The sequence below is a fragment of the Rhinopithecus bieti genome, unplaced genomic scaffold (assembly GCF_001698545.2).
Source record: "Rhinopithecus bieti isolate Rb0 unplaced genomic scaffold, ASM169854v2 scaffold_2339, whole genome shotgun sequence".
Classification (NCBI taxonomy): domain Eukaryota; kingdom Metazoa; phylum Chordata; class Mammalia; order Primates; family Cercopithecidae; genus Rhinopithecus; species Rhinopithecus bieti.
Genome location: NW_016803819.1, coordinates 161576 through 183858, shown reverse-complemented (window position 1 = coordinate 183858; position 22283 = coordinate 161576). Strand labels below are relative to the sequence as shown.

General features: G+C 42.5%; 1 protein-coding gene across 1 annotated transcript in view; it reads left to right on the top strand.

Moving 5' to 3' along the window:
* PDS5A (PDS5 cohesin associated factor A) overlaps nt 1-11999 on the top strand; it is a 156311-nt gene extending 144312 nt beyond the window's left edge. The window contains exons 28-31 of the mRNA XM_017854266.1: nt 347-409; nt 1429-1574; nt 4778-4886; nt 11643-11999. Coding sequence (XP_017709755.1) covers nt 347-409; nt 1429-1574; nt 4778-4886; nt 11643-11999 — 675 coding nt within the window. The remainder of the gene's footprint in view (nt 1-346; nt 410-1428; nt 1575-4777; nt 4887-11642) is intronic.
* The last annotated feature ends 10284 nt before the right edge of the window (nt 12000-22283 follow it).

Below are 22283 nucleotides of genomic sequence, written 5' to 3'. Positions count from 1 at the left end.
ACCACACCCAGCCCAAGTTTATGATGTGGTGGAATTCAATGAATAAATCTAACGAATAAACTGCATTGAACCATATGAAAACATGGGTGTGCTTTATTTATGGTGTGATTTAGGAAATTTATCTTTGACATTTGCCTAAGTGTGTGTGCCATCAGTTTAATTTAAAGCTAGACTTATGGTATGGCTCATTAAATGTTTTGTTTGTTTGACGAACTGGTATATGTGTTAGCACAAGTGTATTTATTATTGCAAGGCACAATACCTAAAAAACCTTATTGGGATAATTAAAATACTCATGTTCCCTTTGATTGATGTTTCTTTTTTCTTTTTCTTTTTTTATTAATAGGACTTCTGTAATGATAAGAGTTATATTTCAGAAGAGACAAGAGTACTTCTGTTAACAGGAAAGGTATTATGTACTTAATAATTTTGAGATCTTTGTTTCATGTGTATATTGCTTCTGCTATTCCTAGAAATACCTTTAAATGACCACTAGATTATATAGTTCCTGATTCTTAGGGATCACATTATGGATTTAAAGCATCTAAAGCAGCCATGCTTTTAGACTTTTTCTGCCAGCAACCACTCTTCTGAATTGCCACTGTGTGTTCTCATTAGTAATGTTAAGCACAGTTTATTTACAATTCACAAAGAAGGCTTTCTTGGGAAATGCTATAACCAACTTAGGTATATAAGATAAAAGAAATAATTTTATACTACTAATGAATTAGATAATTCATGTTCTATATAAGTAATACGATGACACCTAGAACAGCAAAAGGAAATTTAGTTTTTTGTAAACAATTCCTAAAGTATTACTCTATATATATATCTCCAATAGTTTGTTTATAGGAGCGTTTATTATGTATTTTGCTGTATTTTAGGGGAACTTTGTATTTTGATTGAATAATAAAGGATAAATTAATATTACCTAGTTATTATTAAGTAGAGATATGCTTATGACTTGATTGTATTAAGGCAGCCAAACACAATTTTACAGAATGAACTTTTTTTTTTTTTCTTGAGACAGTCTCATTTTGTCGCCCAGGCTGGAGTACAGTGGTGCAATCTCAGCTCACTGCAACCTCCACCTCCTGGGTTCAGGCAATTCTTGTGCCTCAGTCTCCCAAGTAGCTGGGGCTACAAGCTTACACCACCACACCTGACTAATTTTTATGTTTTTGGTAGAAGTTGGGTTTCACTGTGTTGGCCAGACTGGTCTTGAACTCCTGGCCTCAAGTGATCCACCTCCCAGAGTGCTGGGATTTATAGTCAGGAGCCACTGTGCCTGGCCCAGAATGAACATTTCTGGTCAATTTAACTAATTAGCATTTAACAATATCTCTTACTTTTGTCTAAATTTACATGTATACATGGTAAGATATAAACGTGTGTGTTTTGGGGGGGTTTTTTTCTTTTTGTTTTTAGCCAAAGCCTGCTGGAGTACTAGGTGCAGTAAATAAGCCTTTATCAGCAACGGGAAGGAAACCCTATGTTAGAAGCACTGGCACTGAGACTGGAAGCAATATTAATGTAAATTCAGAGCTGAACCCTTCAACCGGAAATCGATCAAGGCAACTTTTCTCTCCAATTATTTTGTTCCTAGCACTCACTACTTGGTTTATCTTTTATTCCTAAAGCGCTGTCTCATAAAATGGTCTTCTGTCGTTAGAGGTGTTCTGGTACAAAATAATATTGATGGATTTTAGTATTTTCTTTTTCTTTTTTCTTTTCTTTTTTTTTTGATACGAAGTTTCACTCTTGTCCCCAGGCTGGAGTTCAATGGTGCAATCTCGGCTCACTGCAACCTCCACCTCCTGGGTTCAAGCGATTCTCCTGCCTCAGCCTCCCAAGTAGCTGGGATTACAGGTGCCTGCCACCACACCAGGCTAATTTTTGTATTTTTAGTAGAGACGGTTTCGCCATGTTGGCCAGGCTGGTCTCGAACTCCTGACCTGAGGTGATCCGCCCCCTTGGCCTCCCAAAGTGCTGGGATTACAGGCATGAGCCACCACGCCCGGCCAGTCAGTATTTTATTTTTTTCTCAATTTTGTGTAATTTTTTTTTTTTTTTTTTTTTTTTTTTTTTTTTTTTTTTTTTTTGAGACGGTGTCTCACTCTGTCGCCTGGGCTAGAGTGCAGTGGCCAGATCTCAGCTCACTGCAAGCTCCGCCTCCCAGGTTGACGCCATTCTCCTGCCTCAGCCTCCCGAGTAGCTGGGACTACAGGCGCCGGCCACCTCGCCCGGCTAGTTTTTTGTATTTTTTAGTAGAGACGGGGTTTCACAGTGTTAGCCAGGATGGTCTCGATCTCCTGACCTCGTGATCCGCCTGCCTTGGCCTCCCAAAGTGCTGGGATTACAGGCTTGAGCCACCGCACCCGGCCGTAATTATTTTTTTTTTAAGAGACAGAGTCTCACTTTGTTGCTTAGGCTAGAGGGTAGTGGCAGAATCATAGCTCACCATAGCCTCAGACTCCTGGGCTCTAGGAATCTTCTCGCTTCAGCATCCCAAGTAGCAGGGACTACAGGCATGCACCACCAACCCCAGTCAATTTTCTTTTGTACTTTTCGTAAAGATGGGGTTTCGTCATCTTCCCCAAGTCGGGCTCGATCTCCTGGGCTCAAGTGATCCACCCACTTCAGCCTCCCAAAGTGCTGGGATTACAGGTGCAAACCACCGCACCCAGGCACATTTTAGTATTTTCAATGAGGAAATGAAGAGTGTACTGCACACTTTGAAACTATTAATATATAGCATTCTAAGTGTGTAGAAAAGTTAACAGAAAATATAAGAATTAATACAACCGATTTGTATCAAAATGCTTTTTTTAATATTTTTGAGACAGAGGGTCTCTGTTCGTCACTCAGGCTGGAGTGCAGTGATGGGATGTCAGCTCACAGCAACCTTTGCCTCCCGGTTTCAAGTGATTCTCGTGCCTCAGATTCCTGAGCTTACAGGTGCACACCACCACTCCCAGCTAATCTCTGTATTTTTAGTAGAGACGGGGTCTCACCATGATTGCCAGGCTAGTCTCTGCCCACTTTGGACTCCCAAAGTGCTGGGATTACAGTCATGAACCATCACGCCTGGCCCAAAATGTTTATTTTTTATACATAAGAAAATTCAACGCTTAGGAAAACTATGAAAACATAACTTTTAAATAAAATGAAATGCTTTTTAATTTTTAACTCAAATTAGTATAGGAGAGCTGGGTATAGTGCATTACGGCTGTGATCCCAGAACTTTAGTAGGCCAACGCAGGATTATCGCTTGAGTGCAGAAGTTCAAGGCTAAAGTGAGCTATGATGCCACCGCTACACTCCAGCCTGCGTGACAAAGCAAGACCCTGGCTCTTAAAAAAAAGAAAAGGCCATGTGGGATGGCTCACACCTGTAATCCCAGCACTTTGGGAGGCCGAGGAAGGATAATCACTGGAGCCCAGGAGTTTGAAACCAGCCTGGGCAACATGGGGACATACACTTGTAGTCCCAGCGATTTGGGAGCTCAGGAGACAGAGGCAGGAAGATCACTTGAGCCCAGGAGTTCTAGGCTATATCAGCTATGATTACACAATTTCATTCCAGCCTGAGTAAGACCCTGCCTCTTTTAAAAGTATAGGATAAGTTTACATTGTTCTAACATTTTTCACTTATAAAAATATTCCATGTTTGTTTTAACATACTAAGTATTCAGGGTATTAGCTACTACATAAGAATTTCTACCTGCAATTTTTTTCATAAACATAATTATTTTGATACATAATAATTGTGCATATTTATGAGGTGTTTGTGATATTTTGGTGTATGCATACCATGTATAGTGATCAAATCAGGGTAATTAGGATATCTGTCACGTCAAACCTTTATCATTTCTGACCCTACTCGTAGGAACATTTAATATTGTGGCTTTTATAGATACTGTTCTTACACATGAAATCTTACGAATAAACTCAGCCAATGATGTTTTAAACCGCTTTTCGCAAAAATGAAGCCCAAGATATAAAATCAATTAATGTGGTTTAAAGAATAGTGGGGCTTCAAATACCTACCAAATAGACTTTTCTGACAGCCCCTCCTTTTTTTTTTTTTTTTTTTGAGACGGAGTCTCGCTCTGTCACCCAGGCTGGAGTACAGTGGCCAGATCTCAGCTCACTGCAAGCCCCGCCTCCCGGGTTAATGCCATTCTCCTGCCTCAGCCTCCTGAGTAGCTGGGACTACAGGCGCCCGCCACCTCGCCTGGCTAGTTTTCGTATTTTTTAGTAGAGACGGGGTTTCACCGTGTTAGCCAGGATGGTCTCGATCTCCTGACCTCGTGATCCGCCCGTCTCGGCCTCCCAAAGTGCTGGGATTACAGGCTTGAGCCACCGCCCCCGGCCGACAGCCCCCTTTTTTGTAGAACACTATGGAAATGACAACTATACTATGGTCTATAGTTTTACTTTCGTTTTAGGATTTTCTATTCTCAAAAGATAAAGTTTACAATAGTTGTGTTATTGTGTCTCTTGACAATTAACCCTTTTATCAGGTAGTCTTAGGCAGTCATTTCTGTCTTAAGGTTATTAAGGCAAAATGGAAATAGATACCACTTTATCAAAGCTAAATGGAAAATGGTATTTTTAAAGCATTAGTCTATAACTACAGAATATCCGAATCTTGCTATTGTAGCTTCATTTGTCCAGATTTCAAAACCATCCTAAGCCTTTTTTTATTGGTATGGTGAGAGAGTGAACTTTCTCTTCATGGAAATATGAAGTCTTGGTTTATTTGTCTTAAACAGGGAACAGAGTTCAGAGGCAGCAGAAACTGGAGTTAGTGAAAATGAAGAGAACCCTGTGAGGATTATTTCAGTCACACCTGTAAAGAATATTGACCCAGTAAAGAATAAGGTAAATTAAAAAAATTTTTTTTTTTCTTTTTTTTTTTTTGAGACGGAGTCTCGCTCTGTCACCCAGGCTAGAGTACAGTGACCGGATCTCAGCTCACTGCAAGCTCCACCTCCCGGGTTCACGCCATTCTCCTGCCTCAGCCTCCCGAGTAGCTGGGACTACAGGCGCCCGCCACCTCGCCCGGCTAGGTTTTGTATTTTTTTAGTAGAGACGAGGTTTCACCGTGTTAGCCAGGATGGTCTCCATCTCCTGACCTCGTGATCTGCCCGTCTCGGCCTCCCAAAGTGCTGGGATTATAGGCTTGAGCCACCGCACCCGGCCAATTTTAAAATTTAACAAGTGGATTTTTTCATGGAGATTATGACAGTTTTTCCATAGGGGTAAGAAATCTACAGCCAACATGTTAATCCACATGCTACATTTTAAACTTGTGTGTATTACCACCCCTGGCTATACTTTGTTACACTTTCCAAAAATGATTGGGCTTACCTCCATCCACTTTATTTTATAAGAATTTATGTGGTCTGGCTGGGCACAGTGACTTACACCTGTAATCTCAACACTTTGGGAGGCCAAGGAAGACAAATCACCTGAGGTCGGGAGTTGAAGACCAGCCTGGCCAACATGGTGAAACCTCATCTCTACTAAAAAAAAAAAAAAAAAATTACCGGGACATGGTGGTCAGCAGTGAAATCCCAGCTACTCGGGAGGCTGAGGCAGGAAAATCTCTTGAGCCCAGGAGGCAAAGGTTGCAGTGAGCCAAGATAACGCCATTGCACTCCAGCCTGGGTGACAGAGACTCTGCCTCCAAAAAAAAAAAAAAAATTAACGTGGTCACCCATAATGGTATTCTTTTCCTATACTACCCATTTCAACTCTTTTAAAGAATAGGAATTGAGGCCCGGCACGTTGGCTCATGCCTATAATCCCAGCACTTTGGAAGGCTGAGGTGGGCAGATCATGAGGTCAGTAGTTTAAGACCAACCTGGCCAACATGGCGAAACCCCGTCTCTATAAGTAAAAAAATTAACCGGGCGTAGTGGCAGGCACCTGTAATCCCAGCTACTCGGGAGGCTGAGGCAGGAGACTTGCTTGAACCCAGGAGGCAAGACTCTACCTCAAAAAAAAAAAAAAAAAAAGGAATTGAGAGTTTTGAAATCTTTCAAAAGTTTACTGATTCCTACCAGTGATCAACCCTTTACTTTGTTTCTACTGTGTTTTTAAAAGTTCATCTTGGCTGGGTGCGGTAGCTTACACCTGTAATCCTAGCACTTTGGGAGGCAGAGGTGGGTGGATCACTTGAGGTCAGGAGTTCAAGACCAGCCTGGCCAACATGGTGAAACCCCGTCTGTACTAAAAATACAAAATATTAGCCAGGCGTGGTGGCGCACTCCTGTAATCCCAGCTACTCGGGAGGCTGAGACAGGAGAATTACTCGAACCCTCGAGGTGGAGGTTGCAGTGAGCCAACATCATGCCATTGCACTCCAGCCTGGGTGACAAGAGTGAGACTTGGTGGATCACTTGAAGTAAAACCCTGTCTCTGCTAAAAGTGCAAAAAATTACTTGTCTGCAGTCCAAGCTACTCAGGAGGCTAAGGCACTTGAACCCGGGAGGCAGAGGTTGCAGTGAACCGAGATTGCACCACTCACTGCTCTTCAGCCTGGGCAACAGGGTGAGACCCTGTCTCAAAAAAAAAAGAAAAAAAAGACCAGGCGCAGTGGTTCACACCTGTAATCCCAACACATTGGGAGGCCAAGGCAGGTAGATCGCCTGAGGTCAGTAGTTCAGACCAGCCTGACCAACATGGTGAAACCTCATCTCTACTAAAAATACAAAAGTTAGCTGGGTGTGGTGGTATGCACCTTTAATCCCATCTACTCAGGAGGCCAAGGAAGGAGAATTGCTTGAACCTCTAAGGTGGAGGTTGCAGTGAGCTGAGATCACGCCACTCCAGGCTGGTCTTGAATGCCTGACCTCAGGTGATCTGCCCGCCTCAGCCTCCCAAAGTGCTGAGATTACAGGCGTGAGCCGTGCTTGACTTTTTTGTTGATCTTTAAACTATACCACCCAATTTTGTTTTGTTTTGAAACTGGATCTCACATGCCCAACCCAATTTCTTAATTTTTTGGCAGGAGAGAAAGAAGTGGTGCATAATTGATAGGAGCATCACACAGATCTGACTTGTACCTCTCTTTTCTGCTACTCACTGGCTGTGTGTTGACTAGAGCAGGTTGCTTGACTTCTCTGGTCTTCAGTTGTTTTTGTTTTGTTTTGTTTTTTGAGACGGAGTCTCACTCTGTCACCCAGGCTGGAGTGCAGTGGCACAATCTCTGCTCACTGCAACCTCCACTTCCCGGGTTCAAGCAATTCTCCTGCCTCAGCCTCCTGAGTAGCTGGGATTACATGTGCACACCACCGTTCCCAGCTAATTTTTGTGTTTTTAGTGGAGACGGGGTTTCACTGTGTTGGCCAGGCTGGTCTCGAACTCCTGACCTCATGATTCACCCACCTCGGCCTCCCAAAGTGCTGGGATTACAGGCATGAGCCGCGTCTGACTCAACTGTTATGAAATTGGTAATTTATCTCAGTAAGAATGGTTTGAAAATACTATTAAGTATTTCCCCCTCCCCTGCCACCCAGGATCATATTCTTGAAGTGCTTATCTTTTTATTGCTCGCCATATACTTACGGTGGTCATCAAATATTTTAGGTATTACCCTTGCGTACATGAAATATACTAGGATTATGCGATTACACCACAGTAGCTTAACTTTTCCTATCCAAACTCTCATTTTCTGAACTCAGCTACATGTGGATACTTTCTGAGATGGAGTCTTGCTCTGTCGCCCAGGCTAAAGTGCAGTGGCACGATCTCAGCTTACTGCAACCTCCGCCTCCTGGGTTCAAACGGTTCTCCTGCCTCAGCCTCCCAAGTAGCTGGATTATAGGCATCTGCCACCGTGCCCGACTGATTTTTGTATTGTTAGTAGAGATGTTGTTTCACCATCTTGACCAGTCTGGTCTTGAACTCCTGACCCCATGATCCACCCACCTCGGCCTCCCAAAGTGCTAGGATTACAGCCATGAGCCACCATGCCCACCCAAGGTTACATTTTTAGATCAATCTCTTGCTATCTAAACTCTTTTTGCTTAGTGTTTGAAACACAGCATGTCAATGGATTCAGGTAACAAGTTACCTCTTACTATCAAAATTCTTAGAACCCAGATACCAATAGATTAGAATATTGTGGGATCCTTGTGTAAAGTTAAGCAGTCTTGACTTAAACAAACTTACATACAAAAAAATGCATATTGCCATAGACATTGAGTTACATCATATACTTACAATACTTACTGAAGGGTGGTACATTTGCAAAGGCCTAAGTGTTTATCTAGTACAACCAGCAATCTGTTACCTTTATGGCCTTTTCCTAAAAGTCTATGTAATTTTGAAATTGGAAATTTAAATTCTAATTTCTGTTATATCCAAACCTTCCTTTCAGCTTGATCTGTAATATTATATTGCTCCAAACCCTTACTTCAACTTTCTTTTCTTTTTTTTTTTTTTCTGAGACAGAGTCTCACTTTGTTGTCGGCTGGAGTGCAATGGCATGATCTCAGCTCACTGTGGCCTCCACCTCACAGGTTCAAGCGATTCTCCTGCCTTAGACTCCCGAGTAGCTGGGATTACAGGCACCTGCCACCACACCCGGCTAATTTTTGTATTTTTAGTAGAGACAAGGTTTCACTATGTTGGCCAGGCTGGTCTCAAACTCCTGACCTCAGGTGATCTGCCTCCCTCAGCCTCCCAAAGTGCTGTGATTACAGGCATGAGCCACTGCACCCGGCCCTCTTTTTTTCTTTTTCAACAGTTTAATCTTATTTTCACATTTGTATACACATATACTTTCCCTTTTTTTCTACTATAATGTCACAATAAATATTGTTTATAAACTTATTGTGTGTAAAATAATAAAATATACACACAAGCAGCCGAGTGCAGTGGCTTACGCCTGTAATCCCAGCACTTTGGGAGGCTGAAGCAGGCAGATCACGAGGTCAGGAGTTAGAGACCAGCCTGCCCAATATGGTGAAACCCAGTATCTACTGAAAATACAAAAAATTAGCTGGGCATAGTGACATGCTCCTATTATCCCAGCTGCTCATAAGGCTGAGGCAGGAGAATTGCTTGAACCTGGGAGATGGAGGTTGCAGTGAGCCAGGATTATGCCACCACATTCCAGCCTGGATGACAAGAGTGAAACTCCATCACCAAAAAAAAAAAAAGACATATATATGTATATATACATACAGAAGCACACTTACTGGTGCTTTTATTTTTGTGGGCTGAATATCTCAGAGTAGTATTAGTGGGTCAAAGGATAAATGCATTAGAGCTTTTAGATATTTCCATATTGGTTTCGTGAGAGATTGGAACACTTGACATTTCTAGCAGCAGGGTATGAGAGTACTTTCTTCTCTATATACCAACAACAACATGTTTTACGGTTCATTTGAATTTTTTTCTATCTCCGCTTACCAGATCTAATGCCCTGCTACTTTAATTTGCATTTCTCTGACTGCCAGTATGTTTACTGACCATTTGATGTGCTGTTCTGTAAATTGCCTGTTCATATTTTGCCCATTTTAAACTTGTTATCCTTGTCTCATCTAACTCAGCTTCTTTACCCTGTTAGCACACAGGTTTGTGCTTAAGTATTTACCTTTTTAAAAATCAGTTACCTACCGTACTAACCTATATGAAGAACCATACCTGTTTTGTTCCTCAATCTATGCCCAAGAACCCCCACACCTATTAAACTTTCAGTTGAACAAGTGGTTCCTACTCCAGGTTAAAACGCTGATCGTGTTTAGACCAATATTTGGTCGTGTTTTTGATCCATTCCGTTATGTCCAGCAGTCGCCATCATTCCCGAAGATGACTTTGCATATTTCTTCTCTGATCCGTTATGTATTGTTTTCACAGTTCAGTTCCTGCAAGCCATCTTACTCTTGTCCTTTCATGGATTATCTGTTCACTAAAGTGAGGCTTCACATTAAAGGAGACTTCAGGCTGGGCACGGTAGCTCACGCCTATAATCCCAACACTCTGCGAGGCTGAGGCAGGTGAATTGCTTGAGTCCAGGGGTTTGAGAACAACCTGGGCAACTGGGTGAAACGCCATCTCTACTAAAAATAGAAAAATTCACTGAGCATGGTGGTATCTGCCTGTAGTCCTAGCTGCTAGGGAGGCTGAGGTGGGAGAATGACTTTAGCTACAGTGAGCTGAGATTGCGCCACTGCACTCCAGCCTGGGCAACCAGAGCGAGGTCCTATCTCAAAAAAAAAAAAAAAAAAGGAAACTCTAATAAAATCACTGATTTGTGGGTTTCTCACTTAGTTGTTACTCCTGGGAATTTTCTTTGAACTAATTTTTTGAAACATGGAAGATTTGTCATTTATTTTCCCTTGTCTTTCTGGAATATTTCTGGGGAAAATGGAAATTAGTTAATTAAAAAGATTTAATCTAATTCTTTCGATGATTGTATTACTCTCTTTCTCTTTAATCAGTTAGAATTATGTCAATTAAAATAATAATTTCTGTGTTTTGTTTTGTTTGAGACAGTCTTTCTCTGTCACTCAGGCTGGAGGGCAGTGGCATGATCTCAGCTCATTGCAACTGAAATGAGATGAAAAGTTAAAGAACTTCACATTACAGAACTACAAAGATTATTATACTTAGATGTACTCATAGACAAAGAAAACATGAATAGCATGTAGAATTCTGAAAATACTCTTCTTTTAAGAAGTGACATTTAGTACATATCATCAGTAAGAAGCACCTTTCATTTGGATGGAGTATAACAACAAAACCAAGTAAATTTTATTTTTCAAGTACTATTTGTGCTTTATATTTTTATTATTGCAATTTTTTGCCCCCCTGAGACAGCGTTTCACTCTTGTTGCCCAGGCTGTAGTGCAATGGTGCAATCTCGGCTCACTGTAACCTCCGCCTCCCAGGTTCAAGCTATTCTCCTGCCTCAGCCTCCCGAGTAGCTGGGATTACAGGCATAGGCCACCACGCCTGGCTAATTTTGTATTTTTAGTAGAGACGGAGTTTCTCCGTGTTGGTCAGGCTGATCTTGAACTCCCAGCCTCAGGTGATCCGCCCTCCTCGGCCTCCCAACATGCTGTGATTACAGGTGTGAGCCACCGTGCCAGGCCTGCAATTATTATTTTGAGATAAGATCTCCCTTTGTCACCCAGGCTGAAGTCCAGTGGCATAATCTCTGCTTACTGTAACCTCAGCCTCCCAGGCTTAAGCAATCCTCCCACCTCAGTCTCCTAAGTAGCTGGGACTACAGGCATGAGCCACCATGCCCAGCTGATTTTTTAAATTATTTGTAGAGATAGGATCTCACTATGTTGTCGAGGATTGTTTGGAACTCCTGGGCTCAAGCGATCCTCCCACTTTAGCCTCCCAAAGTGCTGCGATTACAGGTGCGAACCACTGTTCCCAGCCTCTGCTTTTTAGTGAGCATTTATCGAGCACATTATATATGCTATTCACCATGGTAGGGACCAGACACAGTCACTCTCCTCAAGGAGCTTACTTTCCTAATGTGATGTAAGCAGTTAACTGGAAGCCCTTGAATCCAGACTCCTTTAAAATACTTTCAAAACACTCTTTTCTAATAGAGATCATTAATATTTAAGGAATTTGTGTTTATGGAATTGTTTTGTGCTTTTTTAGGAAATTAATTCTGATCAGGCTACCCAGGGCAACATCAGCAGTGACCGAGGAAAGAAAAGAACAGTAACAGCAGCTGGTGCAGAGAATATCCAACAAAAAACAGATGAGAAAGTAGATGAATCGGGACCGCCTGCCCCTTCCAAACCCAGGAGAGGACGTCGACCCAAGTCTGAATCTCAGGGCAATGCAACCAAAAATGATGATCTAAATAAACCTGTTAACAAGGGAAGGAAGAGAGCCGCAGTGGGTCAGGAGAGCCCTGGGGGTTTGGAAGCAGGTAATGCCAAAGCACCCAAACTGCAAGATTTAGCCAAAAAGGCAGCACCAGCAGAAAGACAAATTGACTTACAAAGGTAATGTATGCCATTCTTCCTGAAGTAGGAATTTATACGTTCTGTTTTATACGTAGTATATCCTTAGTGCCAGTCACCTCAACACCTAAGCATTTGAGAGTGAAACCTGTATCTGGTTTTCCTGGGTCAGTTTATAATAGCATCTGCTATTATCTCATAACCTCCAGTTTTAAGGCACGAATTTGAAGAAAAATCTTTTCTTCTTTGTGTAATTTTTTTTAGTATATGGTATTTTGATATTTCTATTTTCATTAACAAGACAAGTATTTCTTTCGCTTAGTGCCTTTCAAGTGGTTGCAGAGGTTGACATAAAGTAAGGGCTGCCTTTTGGATACAATTTCCCATAATGGAGAAAACAGTCATGAAATGTCAATAGGTAATAGGCCCCACTCTTTAATTCTTCATTAATTCTAACACAGGTCAACAACTTACATCTTCCCTACCTTGCTCAGAGAAACGGCTTACCAAACTGTTCATCTTTGATCATTCTTGGGCTGAGATTTCAGACTTTTCCTTTTGGAAATCTAGAAGGTGGCTCCTTTCACCTTGGCCTTAGAACTTAACTCTTCCTCATTTTTTCCTTACATACCTAACTCATTTACCCCTGAAATTAGACTGCAGGTATTTGAGTTTCTTCTAGGGAAGAGTCCCAGATTTGATCAGCTCAGGATACCCCCACTATCCTGCTTCATTATTTTTATAAAACTCAATGTCAGGCCGGGCGCAGTGGCTCATGCCTGTAATCCCGGCACTTTGGGAAGCCTAGGTGGATCACCTGAGGTCAGGAGTTCAAGACCAGCCTAATCAACGTGGTGAAACCCCATCTCTACTAAAATTAAAAAAAAAAAAAAGAAAGAAAGAAAATGCAGAAAGTTAGCCAGGTGTGGTGATGCGTGCCTGTAATCCCAGCTACTTGGGAGGCTGAGGCAGGAGAATCACTTGAACCCAGGAGGCAGAGGTTGCAGTGAGCCAAGATTGTGACACTGCACTCCAGCCTGGGCAACAGAAGGAGACTCTGTCTCAAACAAAAAAAAAAAAAAAAAAAAAAAAAAAAAAAAAAAAAAAAAAAAAAAAAAAAAGTCACTGAAGCATGTGTATAAAAACATTTAAAATATTGTCATTTATGAGCTGGGCCCCGGTGGCTCACACCTGTAATCACACTTTGGGAGGCTTGAGGCACGGCCAATTCACTGAGGTCAAGGAAGTTTGACGACCAACCTGGCCAACTGGGTGCAAACATCTTTACTAACCAATAAAAAAAACCTGGATTGCGTCATGGGCATGCGGGCACCCTTGTAATTTTTAGCTACCCAGGAGGCTAGGGCAGGAGAATCGCTTGGCCCAGGGAAGGCCAAGAGGTTTGCCCAGTGAGCAGAGACTGCGCCATTGCCACTCCACGCCTGGGGGGCAACCAGAGTGAGACTCCCAATCTCAAAAAAAAAAAAAAAAATAAGCATTTATGAAATTCTGAAATTTTGAACTATTAAATTTCTACATCATCTAAGTGCCCTCTTGGCAACCTTTCACATCCTCTCATGGCATCTGATCCAGAAGGCTCAAACCTGATCTGAGTACTAGTGTGTTTCTCCTACTCACTTCTGTTTCTATTAGCTAGTAAGTGTAGTAATGAAAGCCAATATTAGGGGCAAATTTTACATGACTTTCTTCTCAAACCTGGACCTTTATTGAACCTCTGCCTCCCTTTTTCATTAATATGACAGTATGTATCTTAACGGGTTCCTCTAAGAATTAAATGGATCAGTAGATATAAAGAAAGCACCTAGCAAAAGGGCTATTACAAAATAAATGCCCAACTGTTATCGTTACTGTTTTGAATTCTAGTTTCCTTACCCCTTAACATACATTTTTCAGTTATACAGAAGTTGAATGTTTCCCTGGAGATTGCCAGAATTCTCTAAACAGTTTCAAGAGATCTGTCCTTTTCTTCACCTACACACAAAAAGTACTAATCATCACACACAGGTTACCTAAGCCACCTGACCTTACCTACCATTCGCTGTCGCTGTACCATCTAACTAAAATGTACAGATACATACTTGAGGCCGGGTGCAGTGGCTCATGCCTGCAATTGCAGCACTTTGGGAGGCCAAGGCGGGTGAATCATCTGAGGTCAGGAGTTTGAGACCAGCCTGGCCAACATGGAGAAACCCCGTTTCTACTAAAAATACAAAAATTAGCCGGGCATGGTGGTACGCACCTGTAGTCCCAGCTACTCGGGAGGCTGAGTCAGGAGAATTGCTTGAACCTGGGAGGCAGACGTTGCAGTGAGCCAAGATCTGGCCACTACACTCCAGCCTGGGCGACAGAGTGAGACTCTGTCTCAAAAAAAAAAAAAAAAAAAACCAGATACATACTTGAACCCTGAAAACTTTTTCAGTAGCAATTAGACCTTCTCTCATTTACAGCATTGTAAAATCCATTGCTTTGCTTTTAGCTACACTATGTGCCCCAGTATCATCAAACGGCATTTGGCCTTCTCTTTACAGAGTGAAAAGGCACATTAGAGATCTTAAATATGCCAGTAGTAGATCAATGGGCAGTGTGTCATTCAGAATACGGTATTCTGTGATGGTTTTCTGGTCTCAGTGACAATGTTTATGGCCAGGTACGGTGGCTCACACCTATAATCCCAGCACTTGGGGAGGCCAAGCCAAGGTGGGCAGATCATTTAAGGTCAGGAGTTCAAGATCAGCCTGACCAATGTGGTGAAAGCCTGTCTGCACTAAAAATACAAAAAATTAGCCAGATGTGGTGGCATACCCCTATAATCTCAGCTACCCGGGAGGTAGAGGTTGCAGTGAGCAGAGATTGTGCCACTGCACTCCAGTCTGGACGACAGAGTGAGACTCCATCTCAAAAATACAAAATTAGGCATGATGTTGTGTACCTGTACTCAGGGGACTGAGGTGGGAGGATTGCCTGAGCCTGAGACTGAGGGTAGTAGGAATAGGCTTTAGTGTTTAATGGGGATGGAGTATCAGCTGGGGAAGGTGAAAAAGTTATAGAGATGGATGGTGATAAAGATTGTACATAATATAAATAATTGACCACTTCAGAAAGGTCATGGAAAAGTGGAGTTAAGAGATAAAAATATAAACTTTATTTCTCAACATAAGCTCCATCAACCTCAAGACACTTTTGTAAGCAATGATAAAAGCCATTTAGTCCATCCCCAAAGAACTGAGCGTCCTGGGAGTTTAACCATTTCAAACTGTTTTTTTCATTATTGACCAAAAGAAATTGGTACTCTTTAAAGATTTTTTTAAGATTAAGAAGCAAAAAGAAGTCAGAAGGAGCCAAATCAGTACTGTAAGTGGGATGCCTAATGATTTCCCATGGGAACTCTTGCAGACTTGCCCTTGTCTGATGAGAGGAGTGAGCAAGAGCGTTGTCATGGTGGAGGAGGACTCTGGTGAAGCTTTCCCAGGCATTTTTCTGCTAAAGCTTTGACTTTGATCGAACACTCATAATCAGATGTTATCATTTGTTGGCTTTCCAAAAACTCAACAAGCAAAATGCCTTGAGCATCCCAAAAAACTGTTGCCATGACCTTTACTCTTGACCAGTCTACTTTTCCTTTCACTGGATCACTTGACCACTTTCACCTCTTAGCACCCTTTTTTTCTGAGACAATATCTGACTCTGTTGCCCAGGCTAGAGTGCAGTGGCGTGGTCTTGCCTCACTGTAGCCTCAACCTCCCTAGTAGCTGGGACTACAGACACATGCTATCATGCCCTGCTAAATTGCTTTGATTGTGCTTTGTCTTCAGGATTGTACTGGTAAAGTCATGTTTCAGTTCCCATTGCAGTTCTTTGAAGAACTGCTTTAGGATCTTGATCCTACTTGTCTAGACTTTCCATCAAAAGCTCTGCTGTTGTCTACAGCTGATCTAGGTGCAAAGGGTTTTAACAGCCATTGAGTAGAAAGCTTGCTCAATTTTAATTTTTCAGTCAGAATTTTGTAAACTGAACCAATTGAAATGACCACAGTGTTGACTATTGTTTCTGCTTTTGTCAGTCCTCTTGAATTGGCAAAAACAAGATGAATTTTTTTCCTCATAAATTAATGTGGAGGGCATGATGTTCAACATAGTCTCAACCTTTCCTGAAACAGTTTATCCAGCTGGGCATCATGGTTCATGCCTATAATCCTACCACTTTGGGAGGCTGAGGCTGGCAGATCACTGGAGCCTAGGAGTTTGAGACCAGCCTGGGCGATATGGCAAAACCCCATATCTACAAAAAAAAAAAAAGAAAAATTAGCCAGGTGTCTGGTGTGTGCCTATAGTCCTGGCTACTTCAGAGGCTGAGGTAAGAGGATCACCTGAGCCTGGGAGGTCAAGGCTACAGTGAGCCATGATCATGCCACTCCTCACTACACCCTAGCCTGGTTGACAGAGGATACCCTGTCACATACACACATACACAAAATTTACCAGTTTTAAGCTACCGATTTATTTGGGGCATTGTCCCATAAACTTTTCCTAAAGCATCAGTGATTTCACCATTCTTCTACCCAAGCTTCACCAGACATTTGATGCTTTTCTTGCTTCAATTTTAGCAGAATTCCTATTGCTCTGATAGGGACTCTCTTCAAACATTTTTGTTTTTTGTTTGTTTTTTTTTTTTTGAGTCGGAGTTTCACTCTTGTTGCCCAGGCTGGAGTGCAATGGCACGATCTCAGCTCACTGCAACCTCTACCTCCTGCCTCCGTCTCCCTAGTATCTGGGATTACAGGCACCCGCCACCACACCCAGCTAATTTTATTTTATTTTATTTTATTTTATTATTATTTTTTTTTTTAGTAGAGATGGGGTTTCACTATGTTGGCCAGGCTGGTCTTAAACTCCTTGACCTCAGGTGAACCACCCACCTCGGCCTCCCAAAGTGCTGGGATTACAGGCGTGAGCCACCGTGCCCGGTCTCTTCACAACTTTTTTGAGAGACCAGTCTCACTCTGTCACTGAGGCTGGAGTGCAGTGGCACCATCATGGCTCACTTTGTTCTATGAGAGCACTGAGGCTCAAGCAGTCCTCTTGCCTCAGCTTCCCAAGTAGCTGGGACCATAGGTGTGCACCACCATGGCTGGCTAATTTCTTTTTAAATCTTTTGGGTCTTGCTGTGTTGCCCAGGCTGGTCTCAAACTCCTGGACTCAAGCAGTCTTCCTGCCCCAGCCCTCAAACTTTTCAAACATTTTCAGTGCCTCATACTAGATCCTGTTGAGACATAACAAGTTAGTATGAGTTTATTTTGGTGCAAAAAAAATTTTTTTTTGAAATCCATGCATTATTATTTCATAACATTCATTTTCCATGAACTTTTTGAAGATCCCTTATATTCTTGTTTTTGGGTTTTTGTTTTGTTTTTGAAATGGAGTCTTGGTCTGTCACCCATGCTGGAGTACAATGGGGAGATCTCAGCTCACTGCACCCTCTGCCTCCTGGGTTCAAGGATTCTCTTTTTTTTTTTTTTTTTTTTTTTTTGAGATGGAGTCTTGCTCTGTAGCCCAGGCTGGAGTGCAGTGGCACGATCTCGGCTCACTGCAAGCTCCGCCTCCCGGGTTCCCGCCATTCTCCTGCCTCAGCCTCCCGAGTAGCTGGGACTACAGGCGCCCGCCATCTCGCCTGGCTAGTTTTTTGTATTTTTTAGTAGAGATGGGGTTTCACCGTGTAGACCAGGATGGTCTCGATCTCCTGACCTCGTGATCCACCCGTCTCGGCCTCCCAAAGTGCTGGGATTACAGGCTTGAGCCACTGCGCCTGGCCTTAAGGATTCTCTTGCCTCATCCTCCTGAGTAGCTAGGACTGCAGATGTGTACCACCACGCCCAGCTAATTTTTGTTTTTGTAATAGAGACGAGTTTCACCGTGTTGGGCAGCCAGACTCCTAATATTCTTTTTTTTTTTGAGACGGAGTTTCACTCTTGTTGCCTAGGCTGGAGTGCAATGGTGTGATCTTGGCTCACCGCAACCTTCGCCTCCCAGTTCAAGCGATTCTCCTGCCTCAGCCTCAGTCTCAGCCTCAGCCTCCCTAGTAGCTGAGATTACAGGCACGCACCACCAACCCTGGCTAATTTTGTATTTTTAGTAGAGACGGGGTTTCTCCCTGTTGGTCAGGCTGGTCTTGAACTCCCCACCTCAGGTGATCCGCCTGCCTCGGCCTCCCAAAGTGCTGGGATTGCAGGCGTGAGCCATCGCGCCAGTCCCTTTATCTTCTTAATGCCATTAAACTCTATACTTAAAAATTGTTAAAATGATAAATTGTATTTGATGCATATTTTATCACAATTTTAAAACTTAGTGTGTTAAAAAACAGCTAACAGTAATATAGTGCTTATTATAAGCCAAGCTCAATAATAAGCTCTTTGTTTGTTAACCCTATGGCTCTATGGCTTAAAACAACTCTATGGCTGGGCACGGTGGCTCATACCTGTAATCCCAGCACTTTGGGAGGCCAAGCCTGGCAGATCACGAGGTCAGGAGTTCAAGACCAGCCTGACCAATATGGTGAAACCCCCTGTCTACTAAAAATACAAAATTCAGCCGGGCATGGTGGCACGTGCCTCTAATCCCAGCTACTCAGAAGGCTGAGGCAGAAAAATTACTTGAACCCAGGAGGCGGAGGTTGCAGTGAGCCAAGATCGCACCATGTACTCCAACCTGGATGACAGAACAAGACTCCATCTCAAAAAACAAAAACAACTCTATGTGGCTTAGTACTGTCATTCTCTCCAGTACTGTCATTTCCTCCTCAAAGTGGAGGAAACCCAGGTATAAAGGGCTATATAGCTTTTGATCCCTTATATAAATGGGATTATAGGCGTGACCCATTGCACCCGGCTGAACACAGTTTTAGTAACTAAGTAAAAACAGTAGTTTATTTGAAATAATCACCAGTTAAATTAGACCAACTCTACTCATCTTTTTCACCTCTTTTGGTAGTATATGCGAAGAAAATCCTTGCATTTTAGGGTCAGAGAGGAAAACCGAGAGATAGATCAGATGTTTTTGAAAGTGGCATACTTTAATTGAATGTAACACCCAATGCCAAGAACAAGACTTGGGTGAAAATTAGTTCAAATGGGCTGGGCATGGTGGCTCACACCTTTAATCCCAGCATTTTGGGAAGCCTAGGTGGGCAGATCACTTGAGGTCGGGAGTTTGAGACCAGCCTGGCCAACATGGTGAAACCCTATCTCTACTAAAAATACAAAAATTAGCTAGGCGTGGTGGCACACACCTGCAATCCCAGCTACTCAGAAGGCTGAGGCAGGAGAATCACTTAAAACTGGGAGGCGGAGGTTGCAGTGATCCAAGATCATGCCAGTGCACTCCAGCCTGGTCAACAGAGTGAGACTTTGTCTCAAAAAAATGAAAATTAACAAAAATTAGTTCAAATGATATATGGTACTATAACAAGACCCTGTCTCCACAAAAAATTTAAAAAGAAATTAGCCAGGCGTGGTGGTATTCACCTGTGAGGTCCCAGCTACTTGGGATGCTGTGGCAGGAGGATTGTTTGAGCCTTAGTGTTCATAGCTCCAGTGGGCCATGATGGTGCCACTGTACTGCAGCCTGAGAGATAGGTGCCTGCCATCTGTATTAGTAGTGACAGTAGGAAATGTTTTATGAGCAGATATCTGACCTGCCAACGTCCATTATGAAGCAAGTACCACACTATATGAGCGGTAAGGAAATGAAGACCTGAAAGGACTTTGCTTAGGTCACTTGGCTAGTGCTACACAGGGCATGGCTTAAGATCCCGTCATGTTACTTATTATCTGGTCTGCCTCACATACTGCTCACAGCAGTAGCTGCAGCTGTGTTTCTCCTCTAATTTATTAATTTATGTAGTATTTGGAAATTTTTTTTTTTTTTTTTTTGAGACGGAGTCTCGCTCTCTCACCCAGGCTGCAGTGCAGTGACTCCATCTCAGCTCATTGCAAGCTCCACCTCCTGGGCTCACACCACTCACCTGCCTCAGCCTCCCGAGTAGCTGGGACTACAAGTGCCCGCCACCACGCCCAGCTAATTTTTTGTATTTTTAGTGGAGACGGGATTTCACCGTGTTAACCAGGATGGTCTCGATCTCCTGACCTGGTGATTTCGCCCACCTTGGCCTCTCAAAGTGCTGGGATTATAGGCATGAGCCACCGTGCCTGGCCGGAAATTTCTTTTCCTTTCTTTCTTTCTTTTTTTTTTAGATGGAGTCACCCTGGCTGGAGTGTAGTGGCGCAATCTTTGCTCACTGCAACCTCTACCTCCTGGATTCAAGCAATTTTTCTGCCTCAGCCTCTCTAGTAGCTAGAACTACAGGCGTGTGCCACCACACCAGCTAATTTTTGTATTTTTGTAGAGATGGGGTTTCACCATATTGGTCAGGCTGGTCTTTATCTCCTGACCTCATGATCCACCCACCTCAGCCTCCCAAAGTGTTAGGATTACAGGTGTGAACCACCACGCCCAGCCTCAGTTGATGTTTTGAATGTCCTTCAGTTGAATGGTCAAAATCCTGAAAGTGCCAACTATTTTTATTTCATATGGAACTGCAGCTTCCACCTTGCTACAAGATTCTAAACATAGCTCTCATAAACTGCTAGTATTCCCTGTGAGTGATTTGACATTCCACCTGCATTTTCGTGAGACCTGGTGAGGATCATCCTGTTCAGGTTTTGTATCATTACAGTTTCAACCAACTAACTGGTAAGAGAAGACATAGAGGTGCCAAACCTGAGAGCAGTCAAACACATTACTGAGCTACAGATGAACCTAGGATGATAGAATCAGCTCTCCTTAAGGGCCTTACATTATGGAGTCTGATGTGGATTGCTCTAAGTTCAGCCCTGGGTTTTACTTGATAAATAAGGCCTGGCACCCTTGTGTTTCTCTGTATGTCTGCATTCTAACTCCAGATGCCCAATTTATCAGTCTTATTTTTCCTTGCATGATTCTCCACACTTTTCACTTGCTTTATTTTTCACTTCCCAGATGATCATTTCCTGCTCTGATCACAACTCTGCAGTAATACCTTAAAAGAGCTTGCCTCCTAACCTCACCCCAGTCATGTATAGGTGCTCTTTTGTCGATCTGAGTACAGAATCCCCCCCAGAGGGGTACTTCACACCAGCACCACCTCCAGAAAGCTTGTCCAGTTGTTTTACTTGCTATTTGCTATCATATTTTATGATTAATCATTAATTAGTGAAAATCATTTTTAGGCCCTAGTATATGCCAACTACAGTTTACACTTTAGGTTTGTTAACTTCATTTCATCTTCAGCTCTTTTAGATAGATTTCTGATGTGTTAAGTAAACTTCTAGAGCCATTTTAATACCACAGCCATAACTTCTAATATGTGGCAAGTGCTAACCCTTGCAGAATTCCTCTTACTTACTAGGTTTTTACTCACAACATTAGGGTCAATAATGTTTATTTTTAGCTTGATTCCTGCCTATATGGTTCAAGGATACTTTATTCCACCAAAACAGAGAGGATACGCAAAATCCTACTGGCCTCAGTTTTAGCTGGGAGTTGATGCTGAGGGTTTTAACTTGTAAAGTTAACATTAGAATTTTTAGATCGGATTTTTGTGGTAAATGTATTCTCTCAGCTATTTGCATGTATGTGGGTTTCAGTAAGTAGTCCTGTTTATGTTTTGGGCTGCATTTGGACTTCTTAGTCGTTTTGCAAAAATTCGTTTAGTTCACCCAATAAAACCAATAAAAATCAGCCATTTTCACTGTGGTCAGGGAACAGTCAACAGTATTAGCTGGACATTAGTGTTGGGTCTCTGAGTTTCGGGTGAAGGAATGGTCATTTCAGTAGTTTAGTTCAGTTGTTTTTCCTCTTTGTGTTAAGGCTATCATTCAAAGGGCAAACAGTTAATGTTTTGAATTGAAAGTATGTTCTGAATAGATTTGCTGATTCTTGACTATGTTTTGCTTACAGTTAAGGCCAAATTCTTCCTTGAAGATGAGCTTGTCAATAAACATCAGTGGAAAAATAACCCCAAATTTGTGATTTCTGAGGAATCTGAATTTAAACAGAATATCTGTAGGGTAACAGACGGTGGGTTTCTAGTCTTTGGATTAACATGTTTTGTTTAGCATGCTTAGTGTGGGGGAGTGTTCAAGGATCTTAGAATTTGTTTTTCTTAAAGAATTTACTGGCCGGGCGCGGTGGCTCAAGCCTGTAATCCCAGCACTTTGGGAGGCCGAGACGGGCGGATCACGAGGTCAGGAGATCGAGACCATCCTGGCTAACACGGT